Here is a 21113-nt window from a genome sequence, read left to right on the forward strand (position 1 = left end):
TCCACTGCTATTGCTGCCATGATATCACACAATCAATGTATAAAAGGCTCATTATTTGTTCTGTCTAAAACCTGATGAAGTCCAAGACACAAAACACGTTGGTTTTGCTTTTAACAATTAAGAAACTTTCTTATTAACTTCCACTGTCCTCTAAGAGTTGTTGGACCTCCTCTCTGTCACACAATCACCACCACAAGATAAACATTTGATTAAATAAAGAATCCGAGGAGAAATCAGGTCAAGTTTAGTCTCTTTATTTGGGTTAGGATAGAAGAGGGTGCAGGGTCTGAGGACAAGCTTTTACAGTGACTGTGGCAGAGGTACGCAGCACATTTCCTTGAATCCTAGAAGTCTAGAACCCTAGATACCGTTCCCTCTTCTAGCCACGACAACAGACCCACACACACATCCGTACCCCCATAGATCAGAGTCAAAGGAGACACATTAGTCGTCTCGTTTTGGGCTGAATTTACGTTTGAAGAGAAACAGGATGGTTGGATGAAAAGTAAATTATGCGAGGGGGAAAAAGAGAGAGAGAGAGGGGAAGGGAGGGGTCTGAAAATAACAGAGACGGGGAGAGAGAGAGAGAGAAAAATAGAGAGAATATCTAGCTATCTACCTATCAACCCACCACCTCTGGTCTTTGTTGATCTGTGAGTTGTTGTCGTTGTTTATTTACGTCAACAGTCTTAGAATCCATTGTTGTTTCGTGGTGTTGACGTATCTGTCCAATCAGGGTGGCTGTACGCCACAAGTCTTACATCTCTCAAACAGGTAGAGGGCGTCGTCTCAAGAGGGGGAAAAAAACAAGTACCTCCCTCCATCCCTCGCTCTCTCCCTCGCTCTAAAAAAAAAGATTTAACCACGGAGAGGATCACCGGGGGGGGTGAGGGGTCGGATGGAGGGATGGAGGGAGCTTTCTATCTTCCTATAGATAGGGTGCTTTCTTCCTGTCCCTTTTAGCCTTCCCCCCTCCTCCTCCTCCTCCTCCTCTACTGTGCCCTTCCTCCGCCTCTCCTCCGCTCACTCTCTTTCTCGCCCTCTGGGACCCTCACTTGCTGGACAAGGTGTAGCAGCCGTGCTGATGCCACTGCATGTCGCGGATACGCCTCACAGACTGGAACTGGGGGTGCCGGGCACCGAACTCGTTGAAGTGCCGGTACTCACCCTTCTCCAGGAGGTACTGGGAACCACGGTATCCAGGGAACTGGTAACCCACCCAGCTGGAAGAAAACAGCAGAGGAGAAGGGGGATGAGTGGAGGGATGGAGGGATGGAGGGAGAGAGATAGATGGGAGAGAGATGGGAGAGAGAGGAGAAGTTGGAAAGGGCTGAGTGAATGAGGGCTGGAATGGGGGAAGAGAGGGACATAGATGGGAGAAAGAGAGAGGATGAAGAAGAGATGAACAGAGGCAGAGAAATAAAGACGGAGAGAGAGAATCAACAGTGTGAGATAGAGAGAGAGGGCAGGAGGGACACAGAGGTAGAGAAATAAAGACAGAGAGAGAGAATCAATAGTGTGAGATAGAGAGAGAGGGCAGGAGGGACACAGAGGTAGAGAAATAAAGACGGAGAGAGAGAATCAATAGTGTGAGATAGAGAGAGAGGGCAGGAGGGACACAGAGGTAGAGAAATAAAGACGGAGAGAGAGAATCAACAGTGTGAGATAGAGAGAGAGGGCAGGAGGGACACAGAGGTAGAGAAATAAAGACAGAGAGAGAGAATCAATAGTGTGAGATAGAGAGAGAGGGCAGGAGGGACACAGAGGTAGAGAAATAAAGACGGAGAGAGAGAATCAATAGTGTGAGATAGAGAGAGAGGGCAGGAGGGACACAGAGGTAGAGAAATAAAGACGGAGAGAGAGAATCAACAGTGTGAGATAGAGAGAGAGGGCAGGAGGGACACAGAGGTAGAGAAATTAGCAAAGAAGAGTAAAGTAGGAAAGAAAGCGAGAACCCAGGGAGAGAACTGATGGAGACAGAGAGAAAAGATGAGAAGCCGACAGCATCAGAGGAACAGGCAGGGGAGCTGGGAGCTGTGAGGGAGAGAGATGTCTTGTTAAATAGAGGTATTGATCTGTTTGTCACGTTTTGCCTGTTGTGCCACAGGTACCTGTCTGTCCGTTTGATGTTTCAACCAGAGGGGAACCTGTCTACTCACTGTGGGCCAAACACATCTATGAAGGAACTGGACCGATCTCCTCTCTCACTGTGCAGATACACTGGAGAGACGAAGATCACATGCACACAGATACACACACACACACATGTACATGCACACAGATACACACACACACACACACATGTACATGAACAAACACACACAAACAAACGGTGCTATATAAAACCCTTTGTTCTGATTCTGAAGAGGCTGTTTAAAACAGGAAAGACATCCTGACATCAGTCCTGCTGCCTTTCGGAAAGTGAATCACAGATCTTCAGGGATACGTCCCAAATGGTGCCCTATTCCCTATTTAGCACACTACTTTTGACCAGGGCCCATAGTGCATATGAAGGGAATAGGGTGCCATTTGAGAGGCAGACTAGATTATATTTGAAGTATGTAGACACAGGAAGCCAGAGGGAAACAGAGAGCCTATATATTAAATGATCTTCTAAATGGAATCCCTCTGACAATTAAAACTATTGTGGAAACTTTCGTCATTCCAAACTATTTTAGGAACAGTTTCTGAATTCTATTATTTACATATAAACGGTGGAACGACTCAGCCATTTGAAATGAATGAATCATTTGTACAATAGATTACAAACGATCTAAGGTATCTAGGTTTGGTAATGCCTGGTTGTTTATGTCATAATGACATTACTGTCTCATCCACTTCCTGCTCTATCTCATCCTATAGACCAATGGCATGTTTGTCTGCGATGTGGGTGTGTCCTGTTGCCGCAGCGAGTACCACTCACCTTCCGCAGCTGACCATGATGCTGCCGACCCTATCGGTGAATCCGTAGGAGAACAGAGAGGGAACATCATCATCCATGATCTCCATCTTACGACCCTTGAACTCTCCAACCTCGAACAGGCAGATCTTGTGCTTCTCAGGGTCATGAGAGAGAGGGGATAGGGGGAAAGAGGGGGAGGGAGGTGGGGGAGAGAGAGAGGTGGAGTTACAAACTAACATAACATAACTAACAGATAACAGGCCGAACTGATCAATTTGGATAAATTAATGGATGGATGGATGGATAAATGGATGGTTGGATGAATGAATGAATAGATGAATGGATGAATGAATATGGATGGATGGATGAATGAATGAGTAGATGGATGGATAAATGAATGAATAGATGAATGGATGGATGGATGAATGAATATGGATGGATGGATGGATGGATGGATGGATGGATAAATGGATAAATGGATGGTTGGATGAATGAATGAATAGATGAATGGATGAACGAATATGGATGGATGGATGAATGAATGAGTAGATGGATGGATGGATGGATAAATGAATGAATAGATGAATATGGATGGATGTTAAGAGAGATGATTACTAACAGCAGAAATACATGACTATCAGATACGTGCATGTAAATTTATTCTGGCCAATGACAGAGATGTAGCGCTGGAGAGATGGAAGGACAGAGTGATGGGGAGAGACAAATGGAGGAGTGTGTGACATACCATGCGGACGGGCCTGAAGGACAGCAGGTAGTCGTTCTTCTGACAGTTGCTCCAGGAGTCCCAGCGAGGGTACTCTCCCTTCTCCAGGATGAACATCTCACCACAGAAGTTCATCTGCTCATAACCCACAAAACTGATAGAGGGAGAAAGGGGGAGAGAGGGGGGGAGAGAGAGGGAGTGAGAGAGGGAGAGGGGAAGAGGGGTAAGGGAGGGGGAGGATAGAGGGGGAGGTGTAAGGGTGGGGGTGGAGATTGGGGGAGAGAGAGGGAGAGGGGAAGAGGAGGGGTAAGGGCGGGGGAGGAGAGGGGGAGAGAGAGAGGCAGAAACACATTGAGAACCATGGTTGCAGCAACATTTGATAGGAATACATGTTAGTTTGTGTTAGATTGACAAACAGTTATGGGTGTGTCATAGTAATGTTAGTGTAAGGAAAATATTTCACTACAAGTGCATGTGGGAATTAGGTGTGTGTTGGTGAAGCTGAGGTGTGTGTGTGTGTGACACAAATGAGGTGTGTGTGTGTGTGTCGAGGGACAGGCTGGTACTCACGGCCCGCAGTCGACACGCAGGGAGCGGACCCTGTCCATGCCCATGTCACACACGTTCATGCACTCATTGGTGATCTCCATACAGCGACCCTGGAAGTTCTCCTGGTCGAAGACGCACATCTGAGATGGAGGGAGGGAGGGAGGGAGGGAGGGAGGGAGGGAGGGAGGGAGGGAGGGAGGGAGGGAGGGGGAGAGAGAGAGAGAGAGAGAGAGAGGGAGGGAGGGAGGGAGGGAGGGGTAGAGAGAGAAAGAGGTAGAGGGAGGGAGGGAGGGAGGGAGGGAGGGAGGGAGGGAGGGAGGGAGGGAGGGAGGGAGGGAGGGAGGGAGGGAGGGAGGGAGGGGAAGAGCAAGAGAGAGTGCGAGAGAGAGAGAGAGAGAGAGAGAGGAGAAAGATAAAAGAGATTGGGAAAAAGAGAGAAATTACAGTTTAATTCTCACATCTTTTTCTTTGAGGCTGAACTGTGTAATGTAACAAAACAAACACTTTTTGAATCGCAAATGGTCCCCTATTCCCTATATAGTGCACTTGGGCTCTGGTCAAAAGTAGTGCTCTACATAGGAAATAGGGGGCCATTTTGGACACAGACACTGTCCTTGTGTGATTCTCTTAGAACGCCTCCACACACACATAGCTATGGCAACTGTGACTTACCACCACAGGCAACTACAGGCATTGTGTGGAAACAGTGTGTGAGTAGTTATGTACGAGTGTCAAAGTACCAACAATTATATAACATATATGTGTGGCCATCTGGTTTTGTATGCGTACATTATGTGTGTGTGTATATATACATGTGTGTGTGTGTGTGTGTGTGTGTGCGTGTGTGTATGCATGAATGTGTTTGTGTGTGTATGTGTGTGTGTGTGTGTGTGTGCGTGTGTGTGTGTGTATGCATGAATGTGTTTGTGTGTGTATGTGTGTGAATGCGTGCATGAATGTGTTTGTGTGTGTATGTGTGTGAATGCGTGCATGTGTGTGTGTATGTGCGTGCATGTGTGTGTGTATGTGTGTGTGTGTGTGTGTATGCATGAATGTGTTTGTGTGTGTATGTGTGTGAATGCGTGCATGTGTGTGTGTGTGTGTGTGTGTGTGTGTGTGTGTGTGTGTGTGTGTGTGTGTGTGTGTGTGTGTGTGTGTGTGTGTGCGTGTGTATATGCATGCAGGTGTGTTACCTTGTAGGCGTTCATGCCCATCTCAGATCTCTTCCCCTGGGCGGCCTTGCCGTCGGTCTGGGAAGCAGATTTCGACTTATCTCCAGACATGATGACTGGAACAAAAACAGAGGGATGACGGAGGGAAGGAAATTAAAGGAGGTAAATAAATGTACGAGGGTTCAACACACTGCTGCTAAGTCTAATGCTGTTTAAACAGACACAGCTCATTTACCACTTTATCCCATTGAAGTCTACAACTTTTTCCCAAACGTACTGTGTTCTAGACAGTAGACGGTACCCCTGCTTTACTCCTTAGCTCCTTAGCAAAGCCTGTAACTGATCAACGGAACAGAAAAATATGAGTAGCCATCTTGGATGAGGTTTAACCACATGACCCCTACTGGCCACTTGAAATGTTTCCTCGAGTTCCCTTACGATCCAAACATCAGTAAGAACAGAAATGAACAGTTTGTTGTTGTTGTTGTTTGCCCATGTAAAGCATGTCCACTTAAAAGTAAAGGAATCTCCAATGTAAAAGAGTCAACCAGATATTATAGATAACAAGAATCTACAGATGTATTAAACAATCCCTGTGGAACTAAAAACACGGCAATGAAGGAAAATAAGTTATTTATGTGTTCTGTCTAGTTCCTATGATGCCATTTAAGAGTGACCTGTATTTGAATTTGACGTTTGAGATACCTAATATATCCCTCTCTCATCCCCCATTTTCCCTCATCCCCCATCTCTCTGTATCTCTGTGTGCCCGTCTCTTACCTCTGCTCAGTGTGTGGGTACAGGAGTGGGCTCAGGCGGTCAGTGTGTGAGAGGAGAGGGCCCTCCCGGACCTTTTATGTGCTGGCGCCCAGAGAGGGGGGATTAGAGTGACAGAGAGAAACCCGCTGAGCTCACAGCCAGGGAAGAATAGAAACCCCCCCATCATCAAAGAGAGAGAGAGAGGGAGAGAGAGAGCGAGAGAGATAGAGAGCGAGAGAGAGAGAGAGAGAGAGAGAGAGAGAGAGAGAGAGAGATGTAACTACTGCATGAGTACAGAGATATGTATGGTAGTTGGTGAGTGAAGTGTTGTCATGATGCACAGGTCTGTCTGAGAAGTTTTTAAACTTTTGTAAGTTTATTTATTTATTTACATTTATTTAACTAGGCAAGTCAGTTAAGAACAAACTCTAATTTACAATGACGGCCTACCAAAAGGCAAAATGCCTCCTGCGGGGACGGGGGCCTGGGATTAAAAACAAATAAAAAATACAATATGAATATAGGACATCATTTTGGACCTGTTGTTATCAGGAACGTGTTTTCATGGAACACTGTCATTTCCTCCATTATACAAGAAGTCCTTATTCCTTCTCATCAGTTTTATTCATCCTTGGTTCTACTGTTTCTGTTTCACTCCCACTGGAAAGCCAGGTGTCCAACAGAAACCTGGGCCCATATTCATAAAGTGTGCTGATCTAGGATCAGGTCCCCCGGTCTAATCTTATTTATTATGATCTAACAGGAAAAACTGATCCTAGATCAGCACTACTTTGAGACGCGTTATGAATACGGCCCTAAATCCCAGATCTGAGCTAAAGGTTATGATTGGTATTTGTAATTGTATTTATTATGGATCCCAATTACTTCCTGCCAAGGCAGCAGCTACTCTTCCTGTGGTCCAACACAATTAAGGCAGTTTATACCATTTTAAAAACATTACAGTACATTCACAGATGTCTCAACACAATGGTGTTGGGGTGGGGACATTTGATCCTAGATCAGTGCTTAGAGGTAACATCTGTTTGGAGAGATATTGGTTGAGAGAGCAGAGCGATAGATGGATCTCATTTGATAATATTTGATGGATAATACAGTTGTCTTATGGACAAGGAGATACATGTTTGAAAATCATATGGTCTATGGTCTATGGTAGTATGGTAGTATGGTAGTATGGTCTATGGTAGTATGGTAGTATGGTAGTATGGTAGTATGGTAGTATGGTCTGGGGTAGTATGGTAGTATGGTCTATGGTAGCATGGTAGTATGGGAGTATGGCCTGTGGTAGTATGGTAGCATGGTCGGTGGTAGTATGGTAGTATGGTCTATAGTAGTATGGTAGTATGGTAGTATGGTCAGTGGTAGTATGGTAGTATGGCCTGTGGTAGTATGGTAGTATGGTCTATAGTAGTATGGCAGTATGGTATATGGCCAGTGGTAGTATGGTAGTATGGTAGTATGGTAGTATGGTAGTATGGTCGGTGGTAGTACGGTAGTATGGCCTATGGTAGTATGGTAGTATGGTAGTATGGTCTGTGGTAGTATGGTCTATGGTAGTATGGTAGTATGGTCTATGGTCCATGGTAGTATGGTAGTATGGTAGTATTGTAGTATGGTCTATGGTAGTATGGTAGTATGGTAGTGTGGTCTATGGTAGTATGGTAGTATGGTAGTGTGGTCTATGGTAGCATGGTAGCATGGTAGTATGGTAGTATGGTAGTATGGTCTATGGTAGTGTGGTCTATGGTAGTACGGTCTATGGTAGTATGGTAGTATGGTAGTATGGTCTATGGTAGTATGGTAGTATGGTCTACGGTAGTATGGTAGTATGGCAGTATGGTCTATGGTTGTATGGTCTATGGTAGTATGGTCTATGGTAGCATGGTAGTATGGTCTATGGTAGTATGGTAGTATGGCCTATGGTAGTATGGTAGTTTGGTAGTATGGTAGTATGGTCTATGGTAGAATGGTAGTATGGTGGTATGGTCTATGGTAGTATGGTAGTATGGTAGTATGGTCTATGGTAGTATGGTCTATGGTAGTATGGTAGTATGGTACAGTGCCTTGCGAAAGTATTCGGCCCCCTTGAACTTTGCGACCTTTTGCCACATTTCAGGCTTCAAACATAAAGATATAAAACTGTATTTTTTTGTGAAGAATCAACAACAAGTGGGACACAATCATGAAGTGGAATAACATTTATTGGACATTTCAAACTTTTTTAACAAATCAAAAACTGAAAAATTGGGCGTGCAAAATTATTCAGCCCCTTTACTTTCAGTGCAGCAAACTCTCTCCAGAAGTTCAGTGAGGATCTCTGAATGATCCAATGTTGACCTAAATGACTAATGATGATAAATACAATCCACCTGTGTGTAATCAAGTCTCCGTATAAATGCACCTGCACTGTGATAGTCTCAGAGGTCCGTTAAAAGCGCAGAGAGCATCATGAAGAACAAGGAACACACCAGGCAGGTCCGAGATACTGTTGTGAAGAAGTTTAAAGCCGGATTTGGATACAAAAAGATTTCCCAAGCTTTAAACATCCCAAGGAGCACTGTGCAAGCGATAATATTGAAATGGAAGGAGTATCAGACCACTGCAAATCTACCAAGACCTGGCCTCTAAACTTTCAGCTCATACAAGGAGAAGACTGATCAGAGATGTAGCCAAGAGGCCCATGATCACTCTGGATGAACTGCAGAGATCTACAGCTGAGGTGGGAGACTCTGCCCATAGGACAACAATCAGTCGTATATTGCACAAACCTGGCCTTTATGGAAGAGTGGCAAGAAGAAAGCCATTTATTAAAGATATCCATAAAAAGTGTTGTTTAAAGTTTGCCACAAGCCACCTGGGAGACACACCAAACATGTGGAAGAAGGTGCTCTGGTCAGATGAAACCAAAATTGAACTTTTTGGCAACAATGCAAAACGTTATGTTTGGCGTAAAGGCAACACAGCTGAACACACCATGCCCACTGTCAAACATGGTGGTGGCAGCATCATGGTTTGGGCCTGCTTTTCTTCAGCAGGGACAGGGAAGATGGTTAAAATTGATGGGAAGATGGATGGAGCCAAATACAGGACCATTCTGGAAGAAAACCTGATGGAGTCTGCAAAAGACCTGAGACTGGGACGGAGATTTGTCTTCCAACAAGACAATTAACCAAAACATAAAGCAAAATCTACAATGGAATGGTTCAAAAATAAACATATCCAGGTGTTAGAATGGCCAAGTCAAAGTCCAGACCTGAATCCAATCGAGAATCTGTGGAAAGAACTGAAAACTGCTGTTCACAAATGCTCTCCATCCAACCTCACTGAGCTCGAGCTGTTTTGCAAGGAGGAATGGGAAAAAATTTCAGTCTCTCGATGTGCAAAACTGATAGAGACATACCCCAAGCGACTTACAGCTGTAATCGCAGCAAAAGGTGGCGCTACAAAGTATTAACTTAAAGGGGCTGAATAATTTTGCACGCCCAATTTTTCAGTTTTTGATTTGTTAAAAAAGTTTGAAATATCCAATAAATGTCGTTCCACTTCATGATTGTGTCCCACTTGTTGTTGATTCTTCACAAAAAAATACAGTTTTATATCTTTATGTTTGAAGCCTGAAATGTGGCAAAAGGTCGCAAAGTTCAAGGGGGCCGAATACTTTCGCAAGGCACTGTATATGGTAGCATGGCAGTATGGTAGTGTGGTCTATGGTAGCATGGTAGCATGGTAGTATGGTCTATGGTAGTATGGTCTATGGCAGTATGGTAGTATGGTCTATGGTAGTATGGTAGTATGGTCTATGGTAGTATGGTCTATGGTAGTATGGTAGTATGGTAGTATGGTAGTATGGTCTATGGTAGTATGGTAGTATGGTAGTATGTTATATGGTAGTATGGTAGTATGGTCTATGGTAGTATGGTCTATGGTAGTATGGTATATGGTAGCATGGTCTATGGTGGTATGGTAGTATGGTGGTATGGTAGTATGGTAGTATGGTAGTATGGCCTATGGTAGTATGGTAGTATGGTGGTATGGTAGTATGGTGGTATGGTAGTATGGTAGTATGGTGGTATGGCCTATGATAGTATGGTAGTATGGTAGTATGGTCTGTGGTCTATGGTAGTATGGTAGTATGGTGTGTGGTAGTATGGTCTATGGTAGTATGGTAGTATGGTAGTATGGTCTATGGTAGTATGGTAGCATGGTAGTGTGGTCTATGGTAGCATGGTAGCATGGTAGTATGGTCTATGGTAGTATGGTCTATGGCAGTATGGTAGTATGGTCTATGGTAGTATGGTAGTATGGTGGTATGGTAGTATGGTGGTATGGCAGTATGGTAGTATGGTGGTATGGTCTATGATAGTATGGTAGTATGGTGGTATGGTAGTATGGTAGTATGGTAGTATGGTGGTATGGCAGTATGGTAGTATGGTGGTATGGTCTATGATAGTATGGTAGTATGGTGGTATGGTAGTATGGTAGTATGGTGGTATGGGCTATGATAGTATGGTAGTATGGTAGTATGGTCTGTGGTCTATTGTAGTATGGTAGTATGGTAGTATGGGCTATGGTAGTATGGTCTATGGTAGTATGGTAGTATGGTAGTATGGTCTATGGTAGTATGGTAGTATGGTGGTATGGTAGTATGGTAGTATTGTCTATGGTAGTATGGTCTATGGTAGTATGGTAGTATGGTAGTATGGTAGTATGGTCTGTGGTAGTATGGTCTATGGTAGTATGGTAGTATGGTAGTATGGTCTATGGTAGTATGGTAGTGTGGTCTATGGTAGCATGGTAGCATGGTAGTATGGACTATGGTAGTATGGTCTATGGTAGTATGGTAGTATGGTCTATGGTAGTATGGTCTATGGTAGTATAGTAGTATGGTAGTATGGTAGTATGGCAGTATGGTAGTATTGTCTATGGTAGTATGGTATATGGTAGTATGGTAGTATGGTAGTGTGGTCTATGGTAGCATGGTAGCATGGTAGTATGGTCTATGGTAGTATGGTCTATGGCAGTATGGAAGTATGGTCTATGGTAGTATGGTAGTATGGTGGTATGGTAGTATGGTCTATGGTAGTATGGTAGTATGGTGGTATGGTGGTATGGCAGTATGGTAGTATGGTAGTATGGAAGTATGGCCTATGGTAGTATGGTAGTATGGTAGTATGGTGGTATGGCAGTATGGTAGTATGGTGGTATGGTCTATGATAGTATGGTAGTATGGTGGTATGGTAGTATGGTAGTATGGCGGTATGGTCTATGATAGTATGGTAGTATGGTGGTATGGTAGTATGGTAGTATGGTGGTATGGGCTATGATAGTATGGTAGTATGGTAGTATGGTCTGTGGTCTATTGTAGTATGGTAGTGTGGTCTATGGTAGCATGGTAGCATGGTAGTATGGTCTATGGTAGTATGGTCTATGGCAGTATGGTAGTACGGTCTATGGTAGTATGGTAGTATGGTCTATGGTAGTATGGCCTATGGTAGTATGGTAGTATGGTAGTATGGTAGTATGGTAGTATTGGCTGTGGTAGTATGGTCTATGGTAGTATGGTAGTATGGTCTGTGGTAGTATGGTCTATGGTAGTATGGTAGTATGGTAGTATGGTCTATGGTAGTATGGTCTATGGCAGTATGGTAGTACAGTGCCTTGCGAAAGTATTTGGCCCCCTTGAACTTTGCGACCTTTTGCCACATTTCAGGCTTCAAACATAAAGATATAAAACTGTATTTTTTTGTGAAGAATCAACAACAAGTGGGACACAATCATGAAGTGGAACGACATTTATTGGATATTTTAAACTTTTTTAACAAATCAAAAACTGAAAAATTGGGCGTGCAAAACTATTCAGCCCCTTTACTTTCAGTGCAGCAAACTCTCTCCAGAAGTTCAGTGAGGATCTCTGAATGATCCAATGTTGACCTAAATGACTAATGATGATAAATACAATCCACCTGTGTGTAATCAAGTCTCCGTATAAATGCACCTGCACTGTGGTAGTCTCAGAGGTCCGTTAAAAGCGCAGAGAGCATCATGAAAAACAAGGAACACACCAGGCAGGTCCGAGATAATGTTGTGAAGAAGTTTAAAGCCGGATTTGGATACAAAAAGATTTCCCAAGCTTTAAACATCCCAAGGAGCACTGTGCAAGCGATAATATTGAAATGGAAGGAGTATCAGACCACTGCAAATCTACCAAGACCTGGCCGTCCCTCTAAACTTTCAGCTCATACAAGGAGAAGACTGATCAGAGATGCAGCCAAGAGGCCCATGATCACTCTGGATGAACTGCAGAGATCTACAGCTGAGGTGGGAGACTCTGTCCATAGGACAACAATCAGTTGTATATTGCACAAATCTGGCCTTTATGGAAGAGTGGCAAGAAGAAAGCCATTTCTTAAAGATATCCATAAAAAGTGTTGTTTAACGTTTACCACAAGACACCTGGGAGACACACCAAACATGTGGAAGAAGGTGCTCTGGTCAGATGAAACCAAAATTGAATTTTTTGGCAACAATGCAAAACGGTATGTTTGGCGTAAAAGCAACACAGCTGAACACACCATCCCCACTGTCAAACATGGTGGTGGCAGCATCATGGTTTGGGCCTGCTTTTCTTCAGCAGGGACAGGGAAGATGGTTAAAATTGATGGGAAGATGGATGGAGCCAAATACAGGACCATTCTGGAAGAAAACCTGATGGAGTCTGCAAAAGACCTGAGACTGGGACGGAGATTTGTCTTCCAACAAGACAATGATCCAAAACATAAAGCAAAATCTACAATGGAATGGTTCAAAAATAAACATATCCAGGTGTTAGAATGGCCAAGTCAAAGTCCAGACCTGAATCCAATCGAGAATCTGTGGAAAGAACTGAAAACTGCTGTTCACAAATGCTCTCCATCCAACCTCACTGAGCTCGAGCTGTTTTGGAAGGAGGAATGGGAAAAAATGTCAGTCTCTCGATGTGCAAAACTGATAGAGACATACCCCAAGCGACTTACAGCTGTAATCGCAGCAAAAGGTGGCGCTACAAAGTATTAACTTAAGGGGGCTGAATAATTTTGCACGCCTAATTTTTCCGTTTTTGATTTGTTAAAAAGGTTTGAAATATCCAATAAATGTCGTTCCACTTCATGATTGTGTCCCACTTGTTGTTGATTCTTCACAAAAAAATACAGTTTTATATCTTTATGTTTGAAGCCTGAAATGTGGCAAAAGGTCGCAAAGTTCAAGGGGGCCGAATACTTTCGCAAGGCACTGTATGGTCTATGGTAGTATGGTCTATGGTAGTATGGTAGTATGGTAGTATGGTAGTATGGTCTGTGGTAGTATGGTAGTATGGTCTGTGGTAGTATGGTAGTATGGTCTATGGTAGTATGGTCTATGGCAGTATGGTAGTATGGTCTATGGTAGTATGGTAGTATGGTCTATGGTAGTATGGCCTATGGTAGTATGGTAGTATGGCCTATGGTAGTATGGTAGTATGGTAGCATGGTAGTATGGTAGCATGGTGGTATGGTCTATGGTCTGTGGTCTATGGTAGTATGGTAGTATGGTGGCATGGTCTATGATAGTATGGTAGTATGGTGGTATGGTAGTATGGTAGTATGGTGGCATGGTCTATGATAGTATGGTAGTATGGTAGTATGGTCTATGGTAGTATGGTAGTATGGTAGTATGGTAGTGTGGTCTATGGTAGCATGGTAGCATGGTAGTATGGTATATGGTAGTATGGTCTATGGCAGTATGGTAGTATGGTCTATGGTAGTATGGTAGTATGGTCTATGGTAGTATGGTAGTATGGTAGTATGGTAGTATGGTAGTATGGGCTATGGTAGTATGGTAGTATGGTAGCATGGTATATGGTCTATGGTAGTATGGTAGTATGGTAGTATGGTATTATGGTAGTATGGTAGTATGGTGGTATGGTCTATGGTCTATGGTAGTATGGTAGTATGGTCTATGGTAGTATGGTCTATGGTAGTATGGTCTATGGTAGTATGGTAGTATGGTAGTATGGTCTATGGTAGTATGGTCTATGGTAGTATGGTAGTATGGTAGTATGGTGGTATGGTCTATGGTAGTATGGTAGTATGGTAGTATGGTAGTATGGTGGTATGGTAGTATGGTGGTATGGTAGTATGGTAGTATGGTGGTATGGTCTATGATAGTATGGTAGTATGGTCTATGGTAGTATGGTAGTATGGTGGTATGATCTGTGGTCTATGGTAGTATGGTAGTATGGTAGTATGGTGGTATGGTCTATGGTAGTCCCCCTGTTATTTTGTCATTGTAGCTACACCAACAAGAACATCATGTGAATGGGTTAGAACATAACAATGCAGCTTTTCAGCGGTTGTTTTTTAAAACCTATTCTTCCTGACTTCTCAGAAATGGCCCCTTAGTGCAGGTAAAGTGACTTCTACATCCCTATTATAGACAGTTGGCCTACTTTTGGTGAGGTACACAACATGAATCATCTCACTGCCCAAGTAGCATCGTCAGTAAATGTACAGCTATTGAGTGAATTGTCATCTCCCCAACATGGACATGTTCATGTTAAATTGTATGTCTTTTCACATTGGATAAAACAATTTAATGACACATTATCAAGTAGCAGGCCTCATATTAGACACCACTGAACTATACCAACATGCCAAATATACAAAATACTTCACGACTCTGTGACATAGAGTAGGACCAATTAGATCTAAGGTCAGTTTATATGATTTCCCTCCTACTGATACAGCTTAGAATATGGAGAGGGTAAGCTGATCCTAGAACTGTGCCTAGAGACAGTTATCTGAATCCTAAATGGCACCCTGTTCCCTATTTTAGTGCACAATTATTATTTTTTTTACCCCCTATGTCTCTCCAATTTCGTGGTATCCAATTGTTAGTAGTTACTTTCTTGTCTCATCGCTACAACTTCCGTACGGACTCGGGAGAGGCGAAGGTCAAGAGCCATGTGTCCTCCGAAACACAACCCAAGCCACACTGCTTTTTAACACAGCGCACATCCAACACAGAAGCCAGCCACACCAATGTGTCGGAGGAAACACCGTATACCTAGCCAGCGTGCACTGCGCCCAGCCCACCACAGGAGTCAATAGTGCGTGATGTGAGGTTATCCCCAAACCCTCCCTAACTCGGACGACGCTAGGCCAATTGTGTGCCGCCCCATGGGCCTCCCGGGCGCGGCCGGCTGCGACCGACCCTGGGCTCGAACCCAGAGTCTCTGGTGGCACAGCCTTAGACCACTGCGCCACCCGGGATGCCCCTTAGTGCACAATGTTTGACCGGGACCCATAGGAAATAGGGTGCCATTTGGAACATAGTCACAGTTTCCACCTCATACCAGAGGTTCATGGTGTGTACAGTAGCCATTTTGGATCTGTGCCCTCATCACTTCTGAACAGTAGCATGTCTGGATGGGAGGAGTCTGTGGGGCCATAGAACAGGGGGCCGAGTTCAGTGCGATGCCACACAACAGAATGTTCAGATAGATATGTATCAAGTAGAACAGTCACATAGAATAGGGATTAGGGCAGTGGTTCCCAAACTTGGGGGTCAGGACTCCATGTGGCATCCCTTAAAATTGAAATGGGATTCCCTGAGAAAATCTGTAACCTCATCAAACAAATGAACACCCTTTCCCTATTCAAATGGGCATAGAACATATTATGGTCAACTAACAGCCTTTTACACTATTAGAATACGCTTTCGTGACATTATTATGTGTTGGGCCAGGCTGCTGGACCTAACATTGTGTGAATATCAACCATAGAGATGGAAGGAGGTCTCATCTATCTCCATTGAAAATAGTAAATGTTCTACTTTTGTGTTTGATAAAACTGTCAAGTTTATAATTGTGATTTATCCTCACCTGTGGTGCTGGAGTCCTGAACCAAATGTTGTGTGTCATTCATTCATTGTGGCCACTAAATGATGATATATACAGTGCCTTGCGAAAGTATTCGGCCCCCTTGAACTTTGCGACCTTTTGCCACATTTCAGGCTTCAAACATAAAGATATAAAACTGTATTTTTTTGTGAAGAATCAACAACAAGTGGAACACAATCATGAAGTGGAACGACATTTATTGGAAATTTCAAACTTTTTTAACAAATCAAAAACTGAAAAATTGGGCGTGCAAAATTATTCAGCCCCTATACTTTCAGTGCAGCAAACTCTCTCCAGAAGGTCAGTGAGGATCTCTGAATGATCCAATGTTGACCTAAATGACTAATGATGATAAATACAATCCACCTGTGTGTAATCAAGTCTCCGTATAAATGCACCTGCACTGTGATAGTCTCAGAGGTCCGTTAAAAGCGCAGAGAGCATCATGAAGAACAAGGAACACACCAGGCAGGTCCGAGATGCTGTTGTGAAGAAGTTTAAAGCCGGATTTGGATACAAAAAGATTTCCCAAGCTTTAAACATCCCAAGGAGCACTGTGCAAGCGATAATATTGACATGGAAGGAGTATCAGACCACTGCAAATCTACCAAGACCTGGCCGTCCCTCTAAACTTTCAGCTCATACAAGGAGAAGACTGATCAGAGATGCAGCCAAGAGGCCCATGATCACTCTGGATGAACTGCAGAGATCTACAGCTGAGGTGGGAGACTCTGTCCATAGGACAACAATCAGTCGTATATTGCACAAATCTGGCCTTTATGGAAGAGTGGCAAGAAGAAAGCCATTTCTTAAAGATATCCATAAAAAGTGTTGTTTAAAGTTTGCCACAAGCCACCTGGGAGACACACCAAACATGTGGAAGAAGGTGCTCTGGTCAGATGAAACCAAAATTGAACTTTTTGGCAACAATGCAAAACGTTATGTTTGGCGTAAAAGCAACACAGCTGAACACACCATCCCCACTGTCAAACATGGTGGTGGCAGCATCATGGTTTGGGCCTGCTTTTCTTCAGCAGGGACAGGGAAGATGGTTAAAATTGATGGGAAGATGGATGGAGCCAAATGCAGGACCATTCTGGAAGAAAACCTGATGGAGTCTGCAAAAGACCTGAGACTGGGATGGAGATTTGTCTTCCAACAAGACAATGATCCAAAACATAAAGCAAAATCTACAATGGAATGGTTCAAAAATAAACATATCCAGGTGTTAGAATGGCCAAGTCAAAGTCCAGACCTGAATCCAATCGAGAATCTGTGGAAAGAACTGAAAACTGCTGTTCACAAATGCTCTCCATCCAACCTCACTGAGCTCGAGCTGTTTTGCAAGGAGGAATGGGAAAAAATGTCAGTCTCTCGATGTGCAAAACTGATAGAGACATACCCCAAGCGACTTACAGCTGTAATCGCAGCAAAAGGTGGCGCTACAAAGTATTAACTTAAGGGGGCTGAATAATTTTGCACGCCCAATTTTTCAGTTTTTGATTTATTAAAAAAGTTTGAAATATCCAATAAATGTCGTTCCACTTCATGATTGTGTCCCACTTGTTGTTGATTCTTCACAAAAAAATACAATTTTATATCTTTATGTTTGAAGCCTGAAATGTGGCAAAAGGTCGCAAAGTTCAAGGGGGCCGAATACTTTCGCAAGGCACTGTATAACAGCCATTAAAAAACCAGAGGCAATCCAATTTGAAGACGCTCTGCTCCCTCCAAACCCTTAGGAATCCCCATCCAGTTGACTACTTTAAAATGGTGGAAGCCCTCAATGACAATGTCCATGCTAAAATGGGTTATATCCGAGTTGATTCCTCTAAATATTTCTGTGATATGAACCCACAGCATTAACTAAGGGATAAAGCATTTCTAAATGGTGTCCTCTCCATTTTCTAGGGTCAATTTGGTGGTCATGTGCGTTTTAGGTGTCCCCAACCAATTGTGTTTTTTTGTTTGTAACTCTTTTTTTTTTAATTATTTTGTACATAGTGTTATTTTTGTAAATAACAGCTGGTGCACGATATCTTAGGAAGTATTGAGCTATTGCTCGCCTGAGGTAGAGTATCTCATGATAAGCTGTACAACATGTGGACATTATCTTTTAATCTCCCTTATTATTTTTGTGTTAACGTGTGTATGTTGAAAGTCTTTGGTTTTGTCAGCCAATGTTGACCGTGGTCTTAAATGTTGACTTATCAACTTAAACCACACTATCTACCTAGAGAGTTTTCATCTTTATTTCTCATAGCTGTTTATATACCACCAAAGACTGAGGCTGGCACTAAGACCCCATTGAATAAGCTGTATTCCGCCAAAAGCAAACAAGAAAACGTTCACCCAGAGGCGGCACTCCTAGCAGACGGGAACTTTAACGCAGGGAAACTTACATCCGTTTTACCAAATTTCAGCATGTTAAATGTGCAACCAGAGGGAAAAAATCTCTGGACCACCTTTTCTCCACACACAAAGAGACGCATACAAAGCTCTCCCTCGCCCTTCATTTGGCAAATCTGACCATAATTCTATCCTCCTGATTCCTGCAAAAATGAAAGCAGGAGGCACCTGTGTCTCTGTCAATGAAAAAGTGGTCAGATGAAGCACATGCTAAGCTAAAGGACTGTTTTGCTAGCACAGACTGGAATGTGTTCTGGGATTCCTCCGATGGCATTGAGGAGTACATCACATCAGTCATCGGCTTCATCAATGAGTGCATCGATGACGTCATCCCCACAGTGACCGTACGTACATACCCCAACCAGAAGCAATGGATTACAGGCTAGAGCTAAAGGCTAGAGCTGCCGCTTTCAAGGAGCGGGACTCTCACCTGGAAGCTTATAAGAAATCCCGCTCTGCCCTCTGACGAACCATCAAACAGCCAAGCGTCAATACAGGACTAAGATCGAATCGACCTATACCGGCTCTGACGCTCGTCAGATGTGGCAGGGCTTGCAAACCATTACAGGCTACAAAGGGAAGCACAGCCGAGAGCTGCCCAATGACACGAGCCTACCAGACGAGCTAAACTACTTCTATGCTCGCTTAGAGGCAAATAACACTAAAACATGCATGAGAGCACCAGCTGTTCCGGAAGAGCGTGTGATCACGCTCTCCGCAGCCGATGTGGGTAAGACCTTTAAACAGGTCAACATTCACAAGCCCGCAGGGCCAGACGGATTACCAGGACATGTACTGTGACCATGCGCTGACCAACTGGCAAGTGTCTTCACTGACATTTTCAAACTCTCCCTGTCCAAGTCCTTAATAACAAGATGTATTAAGCAGACCATCATAGTCCCTGTGTCCAAGAACACTAAGGTAACCTGTCTAAATGACTACCGACCTGTAGCACTCACGTCTGTTGCCATGAAGTGCTTTGAAAGGCTGGTTATGGCTCACATCAACACCATTATCCCAGAAACCCTAGATCCACTCCAATTTGCATACCACCCCACCAGATCAACAGATGATGTAATCTCTATTGCACTCCACACTGCCCTTTCCCACCTTGACAAAAGGAACACCTATGTGAGAATGCTATTCATTGACTACAGCTCGACATTCAACACCATAGTGCCCTCAGAACTCAATCAATAAGCTAAGGACCCTGGGACTTAACACCTCCCTCTGCAACTGGATCCTGGACTTCCTGATGGGCCGCCTCCAGGTGGTAAGGGTAGGTAACAACACATCCGCCACGCTGATCCTCAACACAGGGGCCCCTCAGGGGGTGTGTGCTCAGTCCCCTCCTGTTCACTCACGACTGCATGGCCAGGCACGACTACAACACCATCATTAAGTTTGCCGTTGACACAACAGTGGTAGGCCTGATCATCGACAACGACGAGACAGCCTACAGGGAGGAGGTCAGAGACCTGGCCGTGGGGTGCCAGGACAACAACCTCTCCCTCAACGTGATCAAGACAAAGGAGATGATTGTGGACTACATGAAAAAGAGGACCGAGTACGCCCCCATTTTCATTGACGGGGCTGTAGTGGAGAAGGTTGAGAGCTTCAAGTTCCTTGGTGTCCACATCACCAACAAACTAACATGGTCCAAGCACACCAAGACAGTCGTGAAGAGGGCACGACAAAACCTATTCCCCTTCAGGAAACCGAAAAGATTTGGCATGGGTCCTCAGATCTTCAAAAGGTTCTACAGCTGCACCATCGAGAGCATCCTAAATGTTTGCAACACTGCCTGGTATGGCAACTGCTTGGCCTCCGACCACAAGGCACCACCGAGGGTAGTGCAAACAGCCCAGTACATCACTGGGGCCAAGCTTCCTGCCATCCAGGACCTCTATACCAGGCGGTGTAAGAGGAAGGCCCTAAAAATCCAGCCACCCTAGTAATAGACTGTTCTCTCTGCTACTGCATGGCAAGCGGTACCGGAGCGCCAAGTCTAGGTCCAAGAGGCTTCTAAACAGCCCAAAGCCATAAGACTCCTGAATATCTAATCAAATGGCTACCTAGACTATTTGCATTGCCCCCCCCCCCCCTCTCTTTCACACCGCTGCTGCTCTCTGTAGTTATCATCTATGCATTGTCACTTTAATAACTCTACCTACATGTACATATTACCTCAGCTAACCACTGCCCCCTGCACATTGACTCTGTATCGGTACCCCCCCTGTGTATAGTCTCGCTATTGTTATTTTACTGTTGCTCTTTAATCACTTGCTACTTTTATTTCTTATTCTTATCCATATTTTTGAAACTGCCCTGTTGGTTAGGGGAATGTAAGTAAGCATTTCACTGTAAGGTCTACACTTGTTGTATTCGGCGCATGTGACTAATAAAACACAATTTGATTTGATTTGATTAAGGAATCACAACAGCTCTATGAAAGGCATTTTCATCTGCAACATCTAAGTAGGATGCCCCACTACAGCACGTTCAGATAGAAATATATCATGTAGAATATACATGCTACTCATTCATATAGGAGTCATGTCAGTTACAAGACATTTCTATCTCTCTCCTCTCGACCACTATTAAAATCTTGACATTTCAGTCATCAATTTGCGGCCTGCATCAACATGATTTAAAAATAGCCTC

The 21113-nt window shown here is 43.8% G+C and overlaps 1 protein-coding gene across 1 annotated transcript; it reads right to left on the minus strand.

Annotated features, from left to right (window-relative positions):
• Positions 1-238: 238 nt before the first annotated feature.
• Positions 239-6158, minus strand: LOC139374637 (beta-crystallin B1-like). The gene is made up of 6 exons (XM_071115668.1): positions 6128-6158; positions 5369-5463; positions 4197-4315; positions 3648-3780; positions 2924-3066; positions 239-1223 (listed from the first exon to the last, which is right to left on the minus strand). The coding sequence occupies exons 2-6, from the start codon at positions 5456-5458 to the stop codon at positions 1052-1054; spliced, it is 657 nt and encodes a 218-aa protein (XP_070971769.1). The 5' UTR covers positions 5459-5463; positions 6128-6158; the 3' UTR covers positions 239-1051.
• Between the last annotated feature and the right edge of the window lie 14955 nt (positions 6159-21113).

This window comes from Oncorhynchus clarkii, chromosome 19 (genome assembly GCF_045791955.1).
Source record: "Oncorhynchus clarkii lewisi isolate Uvic-CL-2024 chromosome 19, UVic_Ocla_1.0, whole genome shotgun sequence".
In the NCBI taxonomy this organism is placed as follows: domain Eukaryota; kingdom Metazoa; phylum Chordata; class Actinopteri; order Salmoniformes; family Salmonidae; genus Oncorhynchus; species Oncorhynchus clarkii.

Bases quoted from the DNA above. Each gene is read 5' to 3' on its own strand.
- LOC139374637 (XM_071115668.1), bottom strand. From the start codon at position 5,458: ATGTCTGGAGATAAGTCGAAATCTGCTTCCCAGACCGACGGCAAGGCC. The intron at 4,316-5,368 runs GTAACACACCTG...CCTCCATCTCAG, and splicing joins TGGGCATGAACGCCTACAAG to ATGTGCGTCTTCGACCAGGA. The intron at 3,067-3,647 runs GTATGTCACACA...CCTCTCTCTCAT, and splicing joins CCTTCAGGCCCGTCCGCATG to GACCCTGAGAAGCACAAGAT.